Source organism: Jaculus jaculus, chromosome 17 (genome assembly GCF_020740685.1).
Source record: "Jaculus jaculus isolate mJacJac1 chromosome 17, mJacJac1.mat.Y.cur, whole genome shotgun sequence".
NCBI lineage: Eukaryota > Metazoa > Chordata > Mammalia > Rodentia > Dipodidae > Jaculus > Jaculus jaculus.
This window is the reverse complement of record NC_059118.1, coordinates 10,748,826-10,768,464: the sequence shown is the minus strand read 5'-3', so window position 1 is coordinate 10,768,464 and position 19,639 is coordinate 10,748,826. Positions and strand designations below refer to the sequence as shown.

At 43.3% G+C, this 19,639-nt stretch overlaps 1 protein-coding gene across 2 annotated transcripts in view; it reads right to left on the bottom strand.

The window, feature by feature from the left end:
• The window catches only part of Stt3b (STT3 oligosaccharyltransferase complex catalytic subunit B), an 88,528-nt gene that overhangs the window by 5,050 nt on the left and 63,839 nt on the right, over positions 1 to 19,639 (bottom strand). The window contains exons 6-14 of one of the 2 annotated variants that reach the window (XM_004662078.3): positions 14,161 to 14,259; positions 12,087 to 12,233; positions 10,530 to 10,578; positions 9,704 to 9,858; positions 8,601 to 8,812; positions 6,178 to 6,365; positions 5,276 to 5,447; positions 4,091 to 4,264; positions 3,181 to 3,294 (exon numbers count right to left, since the gene is read on the bottom strand). In XM_004662078.3, coding sequence (XP_004662135.1) covers positions 3,181 to 3,294; positions 4,091 to 4,264; positions 5,276 to 5,447; positions 6,178 to 6,365; positions 8,601 to 8,812; positions 9,704 to 9,858; positions 10,530 to 10,578; positions 12,087 to 12,233; positions 14,161 to 14,259 — 1,310 coding nt within the window. The remainder of the gene's footprint in view (positions 1 to 3,180; positions 3,295 to 4,090; positions 4,265 to 5,275; positions 5,448 to 6,177; positions 6,366 to 8,600; positions 8,813 to 9,703; positions 9,859 to 10,529; positions 10,579 to 12,086; positions 12,234 to 14,160; positions 14,260 to 19,639) is intronic. The other variant, XM_045136642.1, reaches the window with a different exon arrangement.

Genomic DNA, 19,639 nt, shown 5'->3' with positions numbered 1-19,639 from the left:
CCATGCAAACCCTGATTCTGCATCCTGACATCAGGCTCCAAAAGAGTTAAGTGGGCTGAGCCACAGAAGGACTTATGAGCAATACCGGAACAGGGAAAAAAGAGAATTAAAAAAGTCATGTTATGTTAAACAGAAATATACATAGGTCGTTAATAAGGTTAAAAACATTTAATAGACACACCACTAGCCTTTAAAACAAAACCGTAAACAGCCTTACTCCTTCCACACAGCAAACGGCTCACTACCACCAGAGCCGGAAAGCCCTCGCTTGCCTGCTCACCAGCAAGAGGCACTCCTCAAAACGAACACAGGCGAGCAGTGCGGTTTGGACCATTGGTAAAACCTCTGGGGAAAAGTCCTTCTATGCCATCACTGGTGGCAGAGAACCTAATCACCTTCCCTGTAAAAATTCCTTCCTGGAGCAACTGATTATTATGGCCACATGCTTCTTCCTGATATAGTTGAGAGACCAGGCGGTGGCCTTAACATGGGCAAAAATTAACATCAAGACTGTCCTCTGTGAGGGGCTTTCTTTTTAGAGCCACCTGCAGGGTGGCTGCAGGTGACGATGATGAAGCAAATGCCTGACTACCCAGAAGCAGTACAACGTGCAGGGACAGGGTAACAGGCCTTTCTGAAGACCCTTACTGGCTATAGTCACTGTCTCTCACAAAAGGTGGTATTTGTTTCACAGACTGAGGTCCAGACAACCTTTCAGATCAGAGAGTCATTATTTCTCCTGATAATAATGAAAGAGTAGCAAGTAATCTTTCCTCTGCTTTCTATGGCATCACTTGACCAGAAAGTAGTATGGAATACCTTGGTATGAAGGCAATAATTTGGTATTATAGTCAAGGCATCAAAGAGCTACAAAAATCCTCAGCTAACAGCTGATAGTAGGTAAATAATTTTTCAACAACCCTCTTGAGGTCTTAGTTGAAATGGACTCCTGCAACACGGACAGGTAAGCTCATGAATACATGCAAATCACCCATGCAGAATGCCCAGGGCAAAGTAACTCAGAGCCACGGCTTAGGACTGGGCTCACAGCCAATCTCAACAAAGAACAGCCCACCAGACAAGGGAAGGGGACACAGGCCTTCCTGGGGGAGGGAGGGAGGGAAGGCACTTCTCTGGAAGAAGCTGAAAGAGTTCAAAACAAGTTAGGTTTGCTTGCAGACTCTCCTGGTGCCCTCTCTGGACTGAGCAGTCTTTAAGAAATGAGAACCAGATTTTTGCTTTTAAGCAGAGGAGGATGGGCAGAGAGCTGTCATTTGCTGCTTGTTACTGCTTTTAGCTCAAAAGTAAATTTTATGTCACAGAAGCATATCATGGGGTAACATATTCTAGTTTCCCTCAAAAATAAAGTCATTAGCAGAACTTGTTTAGAAAAAAGGCAAGTGTCATGTGAGGAGAAAGCCACTTCTTGGGAGAGTTGCATGACTGGACAGAGCCAGGCCTGAAGCGCAGGAACTACGCCATCGTGAACTCACGGGTCTCCCGGCCCCAGGCCTCTCAACCACTCCACAGCCCTAAGCCTCCCTCCCACCATCCCCCTCCTTCACTGGAAACTCTCCACCACACAGCTCTAGTCTGTGTGCCTACAGAAAACAAGACACTGTCAAGAACTGAAGAGAGTATCTGTGAGCACTTCTTGGGTTTTTCCTACCACGTATGTAGCAAAAGAATGCATCTCAGGTCCCTGCTGAGCTCAGGCTGTGCTGAACCGGTTTTTGTACGGAGAGACTCCATTTTACAAGCTGCTTTGACACCATTTTGAGGGCGGAGAATAACTCTGCACCCTGGTGGACATGTGAATGACACCATCTGGCTGGCACCACCCATGCTGCAGACTGACTGGTAAGTGACTTATTCCGAGGAGTAAAAATACTGAGCACGTAGGGCACATGGGCATAATGAAAAAATCCTATCAGGACAGCCAGGCAGAGAGTATATCAGACACACAAGACCTGGAAAGACTGACACCCTCACCGGGACCCCATAAGGAGATCACCCAACACTGTCATACAAACAATCCCCCGAAATGTCCTCTTACCACAGGTGTGTGTGTCCTGGGACCAGCAGGCAGACATCTCAGGACTGGTCCAAGGGCTTCAGCTCAGCTTGGCCTGCACAGCTGACTCGGCCCTCTAGAGCGGCTGCCAGCCAGTTCACTGGTCTAGACCTGCCATCCAGCACCCGCCCAGGCCCCAGCCTGTCCCTGGACTCTCCACGCCCCGCTCCTCACTTGTCTGCAACAGTCTCCGCTCACAGCACTTCAGCCTGGTTAGTTGCCTCACTGTCACAGAGACTTCGCTGCCTCTCAGGCCGTTTTAACTCTCTATAACCCAGACAGAGAAAGATGCAGATGTTTCCTGTATGATGAGAGTTAAGTCAGCACAAGATTCTAATAAAAGAACAACCAGTGCTGCCTCCACCAGGTCTATCAAAGAAAGCAGGACTACTCGCAAACCGCTGTCAATGAAACCACTGTGCCTTGTGAATTTATTGGTTTTCACTGAATTCTGGCATTGTGGAAAGAGATACAAGTGTGGGCAGTGCCATCTATGTTTGTGACACAGCATACCTACGACAGTCATAGTGGTTCCTAGGTGGGAAAGCACCCCTGAGAAGTAACTTCTTCCGATAGCACACGGTCAAAAGGCCAGAAGCAGACTGGGTTTGACCTTGTACTGAAAAATCTGTTTTCCTAACGCCTCATAGAAATTTCATTACTACTAGGCAGGCTGGAATGTGTGTATAATCCCAGTAATTAGGAGGCTGAGGTAGGAGGATTTGAAGATAGCCTGAGCTACACAGTGAGATCCCCTCTTATTTCTTAAAAGAAACTTCTGGGCTGGAGAGATGGCTTAGTGGTTAAGGTGCTTGTCTGTGAAACCTAAGGACCCAGGTTCTATTCTTCAGTGCCCATGTAAGCCAGAAGCACATGGTGGCAATGCATCTGGAATTCATTTGCAAAGGCTAGAGGTCCTGGCGAACCCATTCTCATCTGTCTTTTTTTCTTCCTCTCTCAAATAAATCAATAAAAATAAAATAAAAAACCATTAAAAAAAAATTTCAGAAACCTGTATTTAGTGGAAAAGAACCCTTAGTGAGCAATGCAACCAAGACACCTTCTCCTGTTTTAATAAAGATGACAGAAAAGCTGATTTCACCAACCTGCATTTCCCCAAATCTGTAGTATGACATTTTGTACATAAGGCAGTTCAACAGTGTGGGAGATCCTGCTTTGTCCACACGGAATTCTCCCTGCTGGGTGAAGTAGTCTCCTTCCTGTGAGAGGCCAGAAATGTCACCATCAGTTTAGCTTCACACAGCGCCACAAGCTCATGATTTTCACTATCATCATAAAACTATATTCACTTATATCTCCTCCTCCCAAATTAATTCCATCGGGGTTTCAGCCATATTATAGTTTCAACAGTTTAACTGCCCCAAAGGACAATCTGCCTCAAAAAAAAGTAACTTCAGATTGTAAAACTAATTTCTGATTCAGAAATTCCTTGTCTAAGAGCTTTCCTATAGATACTTCCATGTAGAATAAGTAAAGAATGCGCAAAGTTATTTCAATACCATGTTTGCGTCTCAAAAGTTAGAAGCCACCTCTGGTGGTTTGCTTCTCGAGTTCCCCAGCTGGAGGAGACAGTAGCAGTGACGGTACGGTGATGGAAGTGGAAAGAAGAGTTGAAGGAGAGGCCAAGGAGCAGCAAAGCGCAGCCTTGGCCAGGGTAAGCCGCGAGCAGCCCCGAGGACACACGCTGAGGCAGGCGCCACAGCCGCGGGGGCGAGGGAGCGCACCACGACCGCAGCACAGCCCGCCACGCTCCAGGCTACGCGCTGCCTGCCGTCATCGAGGCAGCCGGCTGGCTGTCAAGCTAAGTGTCTTTACGTGTATGAGACTCTATCAATTATGAACTTCAAAAGTTTTAAACATAGGAAATTCTTTTCATCTCTCTAAGACACTTATAAAGAGGACAGGACAGTGTAAACAAATTCGATGCAACCAGCAGACGAAGAGAAGGACTTGGATACAGATGCCGTCACATACTGGGGTTACCTAGTTCCTTACCCGGATGTCTTTTGGATGCTCCCCTTCAGCTATCCTCACCATCCAGAGAAACTTGTTGATATCATCACCAGAATAGCCAATAACCCCTCCAAAAATTACCAGAACATAGTCTACGTCTAGAGTCCTCATGATTTTATAAGCTGCTGTTTCATTAGACGACATAGCTTTTCCCACCTACAGGAAAAATAAAAATGTACATATTTACTGTAAGATGAAATTTGTCTCAAGAAGTTAATTTACATGGAAGTATGGGTAGAAATAATTTTCTATGAATGCAACAAACCAAAAAATTTACAAACGTCCGACTTATATAATCAATTTATAGAAGAAATCAGAACATATATTCTAGTTAAGTTCTACAAAACTTTTAACATGTTTTGTTCTATAAAACATTTACAAATGAAAACAGCATGCTCGTAAAGACAAGTTCAGACTATGCCTGGCAATGACCTTGTGCACATAACAGGGTTTTCTCCTGAGACTGGCACGTGGCTCATGATGAGCTACAGGACTCATACAGATAGAATTCTCTTATTCAAAACCTATCTATCTACTCAAAACCTTCAAAGTCTCCAAGCGATTAATTTATGTAGGTTCGTTACTTAAGCATGAACATAATTTGCACACTATAAAACACAAATGCATTTGCCTTTCATATCTGCAAGCAAGTTTAAGGAAAATACAAATAAAACATTCTAATAGTTTCAGATTTTGTCCAATATTCCGGTAAGCTAAATATATCATAAAATCGAACAGAGATTAGTCTACTACTGTAAATAAGTAAATACCATTCCTAAAACAGAGTAAGCATGCTGTGAAGGCGCTGCACTGACTACCGTGTGAGGAAGGATGCTGAGAACCGAGAAGAGGTTAGCTATGTCTCCTAGTAACTCCTGAGACTGTCTTTTGCCCCTTTTAAAAGCGCTAGGTCGGGCTGGAGAGATGGCTTAGCGGTTAAGCGCTTGCCTGTAAAGCCTAAGGACCCCGGGTTCGAGGCTCGGTTCCCCAGGTCCCACGTTAGCCAGATGCACAAGGGGGCGCACGCATCTGTAGTTCGTTTGCAGAGGCTGGAAGCCCTGGCGCGCCCATTCTCTCTCTCTCCCTCTATCTGTCTTTCTCTCTGTGTCTGTCGCTCTCAAATAAATAAATGAAAATTAAAAAAAAAAAAAAGCGCTAGGTCCTTACCAGTGCTATGTGGCTGTTATTCCAGGTATTGTTGTCCACCAACGTGGTTCGATTGGCCATCCCGGCTATCTGATAGCCATAATCCCACCATGACATCACTCGGGCATGCTCATCCGTATTTTGTCTTAGCCAAAAGTATGCTTCTCTAAAATCATCTAAGATATTCCTTGTACTGAAAAGAATCACAAATTCTTTGAATGAGGTCTTGTAAAAATGAAGGAGATAATTTAAAATCTTGAGATGATTAACCATCAAAAATTTCATTTTAAAGGTTCAAAAAACCTTTATCACTAAGAAGAAAGGAAGAAAAATGAAGAGCTAGATTACTATTTTTTTTTTCTGTTAATATAAGTCATTTACCTTGTAGAAAAGCAGATTCTGACTAGCTCTAGCCAGGCCTGCTGCTCTGCAAGCCTCGTCAGTTCCCACGTGAGCGGAGGGAGAGGCAGCTCAGCCCAGCTGCCCCTGAACCACCTGAGCCTGTCAAGCCAAAGGTCCGTACCCTGCGCCCCGCAAGTCAGCGGCTTAGAGTAGGGGAAATAATTTGTACCCTTTTCATAGTAGTGATGCTGCTGTTTGTCTAGGGACCGCATCTTGAGAAACACGAGGGATTACTTATGTAGAAATATTCTGGAAAAGAGCTTATGACTACTACTCATCCCCCCACCCAAGTTTGGGGAGAGGGCCATACCAAAAGAAAAAGTCAACTGAGGGGAGTAAGTGGTGGGTCAGTTGCAGAGCACATGCCTAGCATGCGGGCAGCCCTGGGGTCCATCTCCAGTATTGCCCCAAAGGAGCAGAATCTACTTCAGAAGTTCACAGTAGTCGACTGCGGCAATGGGGAAAGCAAAGGAAAACAGAAGGGCAAGGCGAAAGTGTCCCCAGCTGCGTTGCTCGCTCACCCGTCGTGGCTGTAGGAGGCGAGCACCACGCTGGGGCTGGAGTAGGCGTTGCTGGTGACCCAGGTGCAGTGCACGGCGAACATCATGAGCAGCATGAGCATGAGCATGGTCACGATGCTCCTGACGTTGGGCCCCAGGCCCTCCTCCGGCTTCTCCTGCTCCGCGACGTGCTTCCGCACCTTCCCTGCCTGCAGACACACAAGCCCCCTGAGATGACGTCGCCATCTGACCGGCTTCACTAAGACAGCCAAGGGAAAAAGCTAGGAGGATGTGAATCAGTCTAGGAGTCGGCAAGCGTGTGACCATCAGATACTCTTCTGTAGGTGACCGAGAAATTTCTAGAACGCAAATACTCAAGAGTATTACCTATGAGTATATGCAAATCCAGGATCTGATCAGAGCAAACTATCTCTAGGGTCAGAAGCTGCTTTTAAAGCCATTCGTCTTAATTAAATATAAATGAGATAACTACATGGGCCTCATTCTCACAACATGAAGTTCAGTATATAGCCTTATAAATCTCAAGCCTACATTCTGAAAATAATAATGTCCGGACTATCTACACTGTTAGAACAGGAGAACAATCATAAGCTCTAAATTACAAAGTTGGTTAAACATGAAAGAGCAGGCATGTGCTTTATTAACACATCTTTAGAATGACACCGATTTTACAGTCAGAAGACAATCTCACTTGATCGCTGCACTGGAAAGCTGCACTGCCAACTGGCGTTTGAACACCTAGTCAGTGGGCAGAAGCAGTTCCTTAGCACCCAACACAGGTGCAGTGACTCTTGTAAGCCTTCTACACCACACATGAGCCTGCTCTGCTTTACCACCTAGTTAGAACATGCATTTCAGGGCTGTTGGGAACTCCCAGGCAGAGGCTAAGGACACCTACACGACAGAGGGCCACTCCCTCTCCAAGCCTGGCACACCTAAACTTAGACTTTGCCCGGTGATCTCTGGCCAGCTGCCTAGGAAATCCCTCATATGGTATCAGCCAGTAGCCTTTGCACAGTCCATCCCCCTGTACCCTGCCATTGCTTCGTGCTGTGCTGGAACGTATGTCTCCATATGGTAATTAGGCATCAGCAAGCTACCTTGTACATCCAATCCCTTAGGATCCCGAACTGCTTATAAACCCATTTCCCTACTGATTAATGTGAGCTATTCACAGACTGTCTCCCAAGAGTGATTCTTTCTCTCACCATGCACTCACCATGGTTGCCTAGGTGCCTTCGGGGGAACCACAGCTGGCCCTGGAGGACCCAAGGACCCACACATGGCTGAAGAGATGGCTTAGAGGTTAAGAGGCCTGTCTGCAAGGAAGGCTGAAGGACCAGGGTTTGATTCTCCAGTATCCATGTAAGCCAGAGGTGCAAGATGGTGCATGTGTTTGGAGTTTGTCTGCAATGGCTAGAGGTGCTGGTGTGCCCATTCTCTCACTCTATCTGCGTTCCCATAGATAAAATATTTATTTATTTATTTATGTATTTATTTTTGAGGTAGGGTGTCACTCTAGCTCAGGCTGACCTGGAATTCACTGTGCCGTCTCAGAGTAGCCTCAAAGTCACGGCAGTCCTACCTCTGCCTCCCTAGTGCTGGCATGCACCACCACACCTGGTCAAATAAAATATTTTAAAAAATTGAAAAAATGAATTATAACTGGTGGTGCTGCGAAACACTGTCTTCTGCCTATGTGGCCATCAGACTCGTGAACTGATAGCAGGCATGGTTTCCTACATAAGACTGAGTCTGTCAATACCTTACCATCGAGGGGAGGATACATGAGACTGCAGAGCACCTAATGGCAGCTAATGGGTGCTGTGAAAGATGGAGTCAGGTTTATCAGGGGTGAATGAGCTGGTCATTCCATGATATAACCTTCCATCCAAGATCATGCAAGCAACCCTAATTTAAATCAATCAGTTAAAAAAGGGCATGAAAGTAAGGTGGGGAATAAGATCAAATTATGTTCTACACATATATGAAATATCAAAACTGTAAAAAAAAAAGATTAATTGAAAAATGAAAAAATAATGCATTACAATGTTTAGCCCAGGTTTTTTTTTTTTTAAGAGGATCAACCAAATATTATTGTCAAACATGTTTCAAACTATCATCTTTAAAATTTTACACTGGGAATGTATGTACCTGGGAAGGAAGCTCATCAATTACAGGTGCTTGCTTGCAAAGCCTGTCTGCCAGGGTTCAATTCTCCAGCCGCCTATGTAAAGCTGGAGGGGCATTCGTTTGCAGTGGCAAGAGACCCTGGTGCACACACACTGGGACTACAGTTGAGAGCTAGTCTAGCATTCTGGAGGGCCCTGATTCAATGGCCAGCACGAGCATATACTGAATACAGGCATAAGTTAAGGACAAGTACTTGTTTACATTTTTCTAATCTCATTTCTCCTCCTCACCTTATCATACAAATTTCCTGGATTCCTTTTGTCATCCTCATCACTGCTGTCCTCCACAGGTGGATTTTCCCTTTTCATGTCATCCCCCAAGTAGTGCTCGAAGACATTTGAGAAGGCAATCGCAGACAGCATGCAGACAACTGGAGTCAGCGTCAACATCAGCCGCACCATCACGCCAGCGAAGTACACAGCGCTGATTGCGTACAGAGCGACTGCAAAGACAGGCTCTCTTCAGCGTGTGGGGACTAGTCACAAAGAACCGAACTACACGATTAATACACCATGGAAGACAAATCTACACACGGACAAGTGTCTACCTTACAAGTAACCGTTTTCATTGTTGACAATAACCAAATGATGAAGACATTTGGAAATGATAACTAGTGTTGAATAAATAAAAAGTATCTATCAACAGTTACTAATTTGTTATTGGTCAATATCATCATAATACCTCTAGCCAACAGGAGAAAATGTGTTGTGTCCCCTGTCATTAGGAACACACATTTATACGCCTACAGAAGGCCAGTGCCAGTGCACAGCACACGAACGCTGTGAGGCCGACCCTGCACTGAGCTACTCATCACAGAAAGAGCCTACGAAGTGCAGAAGCTCTCTACAACTTTGAACACATTTCTAGCCTTCTGCTCTACCACATGGCAAAGACCGAAGCACACCTTTTGCAGTGATACAAAAGCAGGAAGAAACTTTTGGTTGGTGTATCACAACCTATTTGGCCTTTAAGTCATGTTACCAATGAAGAGTGTGTTTACTCTGAAATTAGGACAATGGGTGTCCAAGAATATTCACAACTTAGTAAAGTTAAAATTGCCAACAAATTTATTATTTCAATTCTCAGACACAGGTGACAATGATAACAGCAAAAGAAAAATATAAATTTTATATGCCAGTCCTAAAATTAAACAAGTAATAATAAGAATGTATATATAATAAAATTCAATTAATTTTTCATAGCTAAGAGTTAATGAGAAATAGGAGAAAAATTTACTTTGAACACATACAGTCAAGTAAAGAAAAGCAAAACATTAAAGAATAACCTCAAAATGGAAATTGTTCCAAATCAGAGTTCATTAAAAATCTCTTACCAAACACTCTTTCATCGTTGATGTTTTTGATGCAGAACCACAGGCCTGCTGGGAAGGTACACACAAGAATATGCAGATCAAAGAAGAAAGACACCCAAGTTGTGGGCTGATGCTCAGACACTGATGCGATGATGGGAATGTGTATTTTTGCATACCTGATAGTAAAAAGTTAGTGTTATTTACAATTAAAGCATAAAGCAGGAGTTCCTTTTAAATGAATGAATTTTCTTTGATTGTTGATATAATTCCAACTCATTGTTTCAATGTGCACTTTCATTTAACTAGCTATAGCCCACATCATTAAAACGGAAACGAGCGTGTCCTCTGGAAGAAAGAGCCTGGCCACGGCTGCACGTGACTGGCTCTGCGTGATACACGAAGCCCTGCTCAAGCAGGCGCTCGCTCTGTCTCCGTCTCCCACATGTGCATGGGGGGGGGGGGGGCTTTGCCATCTCTTCTTCTGACCCAGAAACGCACTATTGTGCCACTGCCTTCTTCAACTAAGGATTGTCTCTTTATAAAACTTTAAAGATGAAAATTTTGTATTTGTTAGTAAAAACTCCCAATCTCCAAACTATGGAGATTGTTACCTCAGTGTCATGAGCACTGAAATGGAATAAGGAGTTGGCCATGCAGAACAGAAATGCATGGGTTATACTTCGAGACAACGGCACATTCAAAGTTAGCTATTAAGACAAAATATGAGAGCCTCAACATTTAACTAGCATGTCTGAGTTACTTCATGTTGCCTGGACACTGACTGAAATGCTGACAATTCAGGAGAAAGGTTCTTTCATATTAGGTAAGACAGCATATCTAAACTTACCCAGTATCCCATAATGAATAAAACCTGCCACTCCACGGCGCAATGTAACCTTGGGAGGAAGAATGCAGAGGCAATTACTATTTTGTGAGCAAACAAACGCCCCCCTTTTTGGTGTTTTCTTGAGACAAGGTCTTGCCATGTAGCCCAGGCTTGCCTTGAACGTGCAGCAATCCTTCCACTCCAGTTTCTCAAATGCTGGGATTACAGGTGTTTACCACCACATCCATCTTAATTCTGTGCTGGGATTAAAGGCGTGCTCCACCACATCCAGCTAATTCTATACATTTCTAATGATTTTATGTTTACCGTTAATGATGGATACATTTAAACTAGTGTTCAAATAATGACGTGTATGTGTTGCAATGGGTAATCTCAATTCTTAATTTAATTGGACCCAGAATCACCTAAGAGACTAATCTCTGGCCATGTCTGTGAGGAGTTTCTACATTAGTTTAAACGAGGTGGGAAGACCTACCCTGAAGTATAGGGGGTACGTTTCCATGGGCTGGGGGTTCAGGAATGAACAAAAAGCTGAGGACCAGCATTCATCTCTCCTCTGCTTCCTGACTGCTGATGAGATGACTGTAACCACGCCTTCTCCACCAAAGGGGATTACACCTCCTCCAAACTGTGAGCAAAAATAAAACCCTCCTGCCAGGCTTGGTGGCATTCGCCTTTAATCCCAGCACTTGGGAGGCAGAGGTTGAGGCCACTCTGAGACTACATAGTGAATTCCAGGTCAGCCTGGGCTAGAGTGAAGCCCTACCCTGAAAAACCAAACAAACCCCTCCTTTCTTAAGGTGCTTCTTATCAGATGTTTGGTTACAACATTGAGAAAATTAATGAACACAGGTGCCAATATACTTTCAAACAAGGTAGTGGTCAAACAAAAACATTATCAGGGAAAAACCTGTTTTCAGGGAAAAACCAATACTTAAGTTGAAAGATAAAATTAGTTTCCCAGTGTTCTTTGGTTTGTGGTTTACTGGTATAAGAATTACATTGTAAAAGGAAAGCATGTGTCTGTCATATGATCCAGGATGCCAAATTTTAACAGATAATCACAAAGATGATTCTGAACACCCATGCCTATCACTTGAGCGTGATTCTGTGAGCCAGGTTGGTGCATTTACCTGACAGGTGCAATACCTTCAGGAAGAATCTCATTTGCTCTGCAGGGCTGGTGAACTTCAGGTTAGGGAGTAATTTAGAAGCCAGAAACAGGATGAAATATTTGTTTGACTAAAGTAGGAAGCAGAGAGTGTACTCAAAGGAAAGGGTGGACAGACAGTAGATTGTCAATACATGCTCTGAATTTTTTATTGTTTAGGCTTATTTATTAAACCAGCAAGAGGATGAATGTGAATTGATCAGAGCTTGAAGTAGCAAAACTAAGATAAGACTTTTTCAAACGAAAGTTTATGATAATAATTTTTCAGAAAAAGAAACTATGCCAATGTTCCAAAAGTGCGTGCACAGAACAGAATGATGGCTGTCTGGCCTACTAGGGGAAGTAGAATATGCGAAAACACGTGAGGACCACAGCGCCTCACTTACCTGTGTAAGTCAGGTAGATGACACTCAGGAACACGGCACCTGCTGCGAGCGAGACGCCCAGGAAGAACAGGGTCTGGAACTCCTGCTTTGTCAGCCGGTCTCTCAGATACTGTAAGAAAGCATAAGCTTGCAGCAATGCAAAGACACCTAGGTGAAGAAAAAAAGATGAGAAAGGGGTAATATAAACGACCCACAAAGCACTTTCCAGGGCCATTTAACAATCTCCACCTCTTGGAGTTTCTTAGAATACTTCGTGCCCTGCATACCAAAGACTAGCTTTTCATCTAGGCAACATGCCCTTTGTTGGAGGGCAGTTAATCAAGCAATTAATACATTTAAAACATCCCCATACCTAGACAAGAAAAATCCCATCTGCATGGCTAAAAGCTACCTAACACATTAACTTCTTCCATTGTCCCTTTATTTTAGTGACATGCTTTCTGAGAGGTAAACTAACACTAAAAAAGTCTTAAAATTTTCCTTATAGAGGGGTACAATTAAATACAGTAATGAGAATGTGACCTTGATCACTCATTTGGACTGGATTTTAATTTAGTGTAGGGTTCAAGGTGAGCTACACCACGACACAGAAAGAATGACCCAGCTTTCCTCTAGCGTGTCCACAGGTCCTCCTCCCATGAGGACTCAGAGATGCCAAGACTCCAAGCAGACAGCAGCTGCTCTGGTCTCCAGTCTAGCATTGCCACAATACGCACAGACTCTGGCCTTGTGCCCAGTCACACTTCTACAGAACTCTAATCTTCATGCCACTTAGAGCAGAAATGATTTTCCTTGTTTCTTGGAATTTTCATTTCTGCAGGCTCTAGTCAGAAAAAAAATCTAGATTAAATAAATCCACAGGCTTTCCTCTTGTTAACCTGTTTTTTCTTACAGAGGTATCAATCATGAGTTTTGCAATGGATAAAGAAAAGACACTAATCTTTTCTCTCTCCGACCTTAGTAAATACAAAGGCAAGTACTAAGATAAAATTAAAGCAGCACTAGCAAACAACAGCTGTCAAAATATACATGATACAAAAACATGTAAAACTTTAAACAGCTATGACATGGTAACCTTAAGTCATGTGGAATAACAAATTCTTAATATTAAGGGTCCAGGCTGGCCTTGACTCCTGATCCTCCTGATTCCACCTTCCAAGTTCTGAGATTACAGATGTATACTACTATTGCTCAGGCTGACCTAGAACTCATGGCGATCCTCCTACCTCTGCCACCCAAGTGCTGGGATTAAAGGAGTGCACCAACATGCCTGGCTATAGCCAGCTTTTTGAGGGTTATTTTTTTTTTAAATATTTTATTTATTTATTTGTAAGGGGGAGAGAAAGAGGTTGACACAGAGAGAGGATGGGCATGCCAGGGCCTCCAGCCACTGCAAACAAACTCAGATGCATGTGCCACCTTGTGCATCTGGCTTATGTGGGTACTGGGGAGTTGAACATGGGTTCTTAGGCTTTTCAGGCAAGCACCTTAACTGCTAAACAATCTCTCCAGCCCATTTTAGTTAAGTGGTTCCAACGATTTAGATTTTAGAAAATTTAACAATATATACACACAAAACCCGGTGATTATGAGAATCTGAGACTATGATAATGAATGCTTTGGAATGCACACGAGGAAGTTAGGTCCTGTATCACACTGGGCATCCGTAATCTGAAATCTCAAACTTTTTGAGCACCAAAATGACATTTAAAGTTATGGTTTTGGCACTTTTGGAATTTTGTATTGGGATGTTAAATGGTGAAGTCTCTGCAGATATTCCAAAATCCAAGAAATGGAATTAACAAACACTTCCAGCTCCAATCTAAAATGGTAAAAATAACTAACTACCCATCAACTTCCTATGGGTGGTGAATCCTGCACTAAGAACCTCTAGCAGTTTTATTTACTACTCTCTCCATAAATAAGACAGTATTCTAGTAGGAGTTGCTGAACACTAAAAACAACCCAAAAGCCAAATAACAGTTTTAAAACAAAAACAAAACCATTATTCCCCTGTGAGATTGTCCAAGCAGTACTTAGGTGTTTCTTTAGGAGAAGATAATCTTTTTCATACCTGCAGCTGCCATGTGTTCACTTGTTCTGATTGGTTGGAATCCCACAAAAGGTATCTGCATGGATAATATTAAACCCACAATGTAGAAAGTGCTATATGCTATAAAAAACAAAACAGGAAACAAGGGTAATTTACTACTACCATTAAGTACTCAAATATAAATATATTCAGAAATCATATTTTTTAAAAAATTTATTTTTAGGAAAGCTTTAACTGAACTTATTTTGAGAATAGAATTAAAGTGACTGATCTGATGTGATTGTTAGCCACACTTAGATCATAAATATCCACCCCCCCCCTTTTTTTTTAGTTTCTTGAGGTAAGGTCTCACTCTAGCCCAGGCTGACCTGGAGCTCACTATGTAGTCTCAGGGTAGACTCGAACTCACAGCGATCCTCCTACTTCTGCCTCCCGAGTGCTGGGATTAAAGGTGTGCACCACCATGCCCGGCTCCCCATCACTTAAAAAAAACATTATTTAAGTGCTTTTTGTGAGCTGTACTTATTACAGCTTAAGAGATTTATACTACTTTCTGGCAAATGAAACCAGGGCTTTTATATCTATCATTAATAATCAAAAGTAAACAGAAGTATATGCCTTTAATGCCAGCACTTGGGGAGGCAGAGGTAGGAGGATCGCTTTGAGTTGAGGCCACCCTGAGCTAGCGTGAGATACCTGGACACCCTCCAAAACACACACAGAGTAAACAAAAGCTATGCAATATGCACATGAAATAAGTAAACACCACTCCTACTGTTATTAACCCCCAAATATTCATGACCTATGAAACACTCATCAGCACCATTACCTACTCTAGTCTCCCCAGCCCTAAGTACGGTGTGTGTTTCTGTCAGTCTTAAGATTCTTTTGTATACAGCTTTAATTGCACATTCACTAGGCTTTCTGAGATTAGGAAGAGAAGCGAGTACACAGAGGTCAAGCTGTAAAACAGACCAGCTAGTGAACAGAGTCTAATAAAACCCTATCCAATGTCAGGGAATGTGAAATGAGTTACTTCACATGGTGAATGTATTTAATGTTCAAGTTTTGGCAAATAAACTATTAACAGAAGCCCAGGAGGTACATAAAGAGCACCAGGCTGTATGAGACACATCGCGTAGGAGCGGACAGGATACATTCCTGTTTGCGCAACCGACATGAGAAAGAATACTGGATTTGAAAAACAAACCATGTGCCAATTAGTTCAAATGTTACTGTTGTGACAACTACTGTGTTAGGAAGAACTTAAGCCCATACATTTAATAGGAAGGAACAAAGCCCATAAGGAAGGTGTCCAGTAACTTCAAGGAATGGAGGAGCACGTCAAGGGCGGGCACAAGGAACCCATCCCACATTTCCAGACTTCCATGCTGCAATGACATCCTCCACGAGATTTAAGGTGAAATCAAAGTTCTTAAAAATTCTGTGTCAAGGCGGGTGTGGTGGCACATGCCTTTAATCCCAGAACTTGGAAGGCAGAGGTAGGAGGATCGCCATGAGTTCAAAGACACCCTGAGACTCCATGGTGAATTCCAGATCAGCCTGGGCTAGAGTGAGTCCCTACCTCAAAAACCCAAAATCAAAACAAAACAAAAATTCTATGTCACATGATTTAAATTGTCTATTAATTTGGTTGATGGGTCTTTCAGTAAGTTCCCTTTACTAACTGGTCTCAGGCAGAAGCCTAAACATTCACAGAGACAGAATCAGGGAACAAGGTCACTGTCAAGATCACTGATTTTGAACAACTATGCAAAAACAAAACAAAACAAAAAAACCACGCCAGCAATTCCCTCACTACAGAAGCAAAAGGTGGGCCAGAAAGATTCCTTTGAACAATAACCACGACTCTGAACAACAGGCCTCTAGAGACGCGAAGCTGAAAAATCAAGCCCTAGACAAACACTGAGCACACAAGGCATGCTGGGAAAGAACAGGCTGGAGTTTTTGTCCTTAAACACACAGATGAGAATTTGGACTGATTATGAGAAATGTGCAAACTAAATGAAAATAGAATCTTCTGAAAACACAAGAAATCAAACAACCCAATTAAAAAATGGGCTATGATGCTAAATATAGAGTTCTCAAAAGAAAAAATACAGATGGCATATAAACATCTAAAAAAATGTTCGACATCCCTAGCTATCGAGGAAAAGCAGATTAAAACTACGTTGAGGCCGGGTGTGGTGGCACACGTCTTTAATCCCAGCACTTGGGAGGCAGAGGTAGGAGGATCGCCATGAGTTCGAGACCACCCTGAAACTACATAGTGAATTCTAGGTCAGCGTGAGCTAGAGTGAAACCCTACCTTGAAAAAAAAAAAAAAAAAAAAAAAAAAAAAAGGAAAAAAAAAACTATGTTGCGATTCCATCTCACTCCTGTCAGATTGGCCACCATCATGAAAACAACTGATCATAAATGCTGGCGAGGATGCGGAGAAAGAGGAATCCTTCTACACTGTTGGTGGGAATGCAATCTGGTCCAGCCATTGTGGAAATCAGTGTGGAGGTTCCTGAGACAGCTAAACATAGATCTACCACATGACCCAGCTACAGCACCACACGGCATACGTCCTAAGGACTCGTCTCACTACCTTAGAGCTACGTGCTCAACCATGTTTACTGCTGCTCTATTCACAATAGCTGGGAAATGGAACCAGCCTAGATGTCCCACAACTGATGAGTAGATAATGAAGATACGGCGGTAAAGAAAAATGAAATCATGAAAATTTCAGGAAAATGGATGGACCTGGAAAGGATTATACTTGGTGAGGTAACCCAGGCCCAGAAAGCCAAATATCATATGCTCTCTCTTACATGTGGATCCTAGCTACAAATGATTGGACTTCTATGTGAGTAGGAATAAAACTCAGTAGCAGAGGCCAGTAAGCTAGAAAGGAGATATAAAGGGACTAAGGGAGGGAGGGAGAGGGACTTAATAGGATGGTATTGTATATATGTAAGTAGAAGAACAGATTAATGGGGGGTGAAAAGGCCTAAGTGAGATCAGGGCATAAGACTGAGTAAAGGAAGGGTGGAGGGAGGGCTAATCAAAATCTAAGAGGATATAAATAAGGCATATGGAAACCTACCTTTTTGGACAATGGAACACTCAGAAGCCACAGATCATTACTCGAAAATTTTCAGTGCCAGGAACAGGATACCTTTCAGTGAGTTGTTGGGCCCCAAAACATTACAGGCTATTGCTGAGGCTCTTGTTTTCACACCAAGAATAGATGGCAAGACCCTACTGCTGAAGACTCCACATACTTGGGCTGCAAGATCACTGAGAAATCCTGCTGGAGCTGAGCTAAAAACCTCCGTGTAGACCAGCTGACAGCTGGAAAAAGCCATGCTGCATGCAGTTAAACAAGAGAGAGAGAAATCACCAGTGGAGATACTCAATAGTGGACAAGCCTTATATTTGGCCAGCCAGGCCAAATGAGCCAACAGATGACAATAGTGGCATGTCTGTAATAAAGGAAATCAACCAGTCTCTAATTGTACTGCAGGCCCACTCCATGGGATGTAATACATTCCCTGATACTGAAAATCTACAATAGGGGTGGGCATGAGCCCTAGGGATATAATGTCTGCTGGTGTCTGGCTAAATGTATGTACTATGCTCACCAAAATGCCCATTAAGCACTTCTAATATTAATGCTACTCTCACTTTTGGTTAGAGAAGCTTCTCTTTTCAGATGACTCAGAAGGCACCAAGGTGCTGAAAAGAAGTGACAAAGGAGTGCCCAGCACTGCAATATCTCTATCACACCTTCCAAGGCTCAGGGTCCATTGTGGAAGAGGTGGTGGAAAGAGTGTTAAGAGCTAAAGGAAGGGTAGGACTCCTTAGAATGTGTTCTGTCCAGACACAAAATGGCCTGGATACCCATGACCTCACAGTGCCTGACACTACCTACACAAGACTGTCACAAGAGGAGGAAAAGATGATGACATCAAAATAAAGGAGACTGAGAGGGGGAGGGGATATGATGGAGAATGCAGTTTCAAGGGTAAAGTGGTGGGGGGGGGGATTACCATGGGTCATCATCTACAATTATGGAACTTTTCAATAAAGAAAAAAAATGAACAAAGTCCCACAACAAAACCATCTTACAGGGCTGGGAGATGGCTCTGTAGATAAGGCACTTCCCATACAAGATGGCACACAGAAGCCATGGCGGGCTTCTGTTATCCCAGCATGCTGACAGCGATGTGGAAGGAAGATGGGAGGCTGACAGGACAATTTCACAAAAGTTGGGGCAAGTGCAGCAAAAACAAAACAAAACAACACAAAAAACACAGCAGAGTGAGAATCCAGAGAAAGAGATGCTGCCTCATGAGGTGGACAAGGGCCAACCTGAAAGTTGTCCTTTGGCCTCTGCACGCGTTGCAGCACACGTGTTCACACTCTTCCATCCAGGACCACTACCTAACACACTCCCAATGCTGTGTAACCACCACCTCCTATGTGGGCCCAATTTGGCCACCTCAGAAGAAAAGCCCACACGCATCACCCAGGTGTTTTCCTTGTCCTCCTCTTCCAGATCACAGCAACCTCAAATCTGCATCTGCTTCTAGAGATAATTATTTTCTTTCATTCTCTTGTTACAGTAAAAGTGAAAGCCTTGCTTTACTAGTTTCCAAATTACATTCTCCAAAAATAACCATGAGAAGGAACAACTGGGCGTGCACACGCGCGCACACACTCGCAGTCACATCCGATCTCCGCTCTGGGCGGACCACAGTTCAGCTACTGCTAGCTTGGTAACTACAGACGAGGCTTCCTCACAGGGATCTGCTCTCACTTCCAGGCACATTTATAAAGAGGACCAAGCAGCAACAACTTCACTCAACAACACACACCACTTTCATGCAACTTCCCAGAGACATTCATTTCATTAGTAAAGAAGAAAACACTCAGGCTGAGGAGCTAGCTCACTGTAGAGCACTTTCTTCCTGGGTCCAACCTCCAGAATACAAAACCAAAAAAAACAAAAACAAAACCCATCAAAATTAACCAAACATGAAAAATCTACTTTATATAGAAATAAATGCACTAGAGATCAAGTTGATAATGAGTGATGGAAATGAGCTGAGAAAAAATCCTCAGGAAGTAAGACAAGAAATAGGTAAGTTCTTAACAACATTTTTCTTTCTTTCTTTTTTTTTGCGGTAGGGTCTCACTCTAGCTCAGGCTATGACGTCTCAGGGTGGCCTTGAACTCATGGCGATTCTCCTACTTCTGCCTCCCAAGTGCTGGGATTAAAGGTATGTGCCACCATGCCAAGCTAAGAGTTTATATTTTTGAGTTTTCCTGTGCCCCAATTAACCTTTATGTAGCTCACATGTACCGACGAAGCAAACCTGACGGGTGCCTGTAATCACAGCCCCCACCCCAGCTTGACGCCCGTCCCTTCTCGACACTGACTGGGAAGTCTGCAGCACAAGGAGTGAGCACTTGTGCTTTCCCTCAGCAC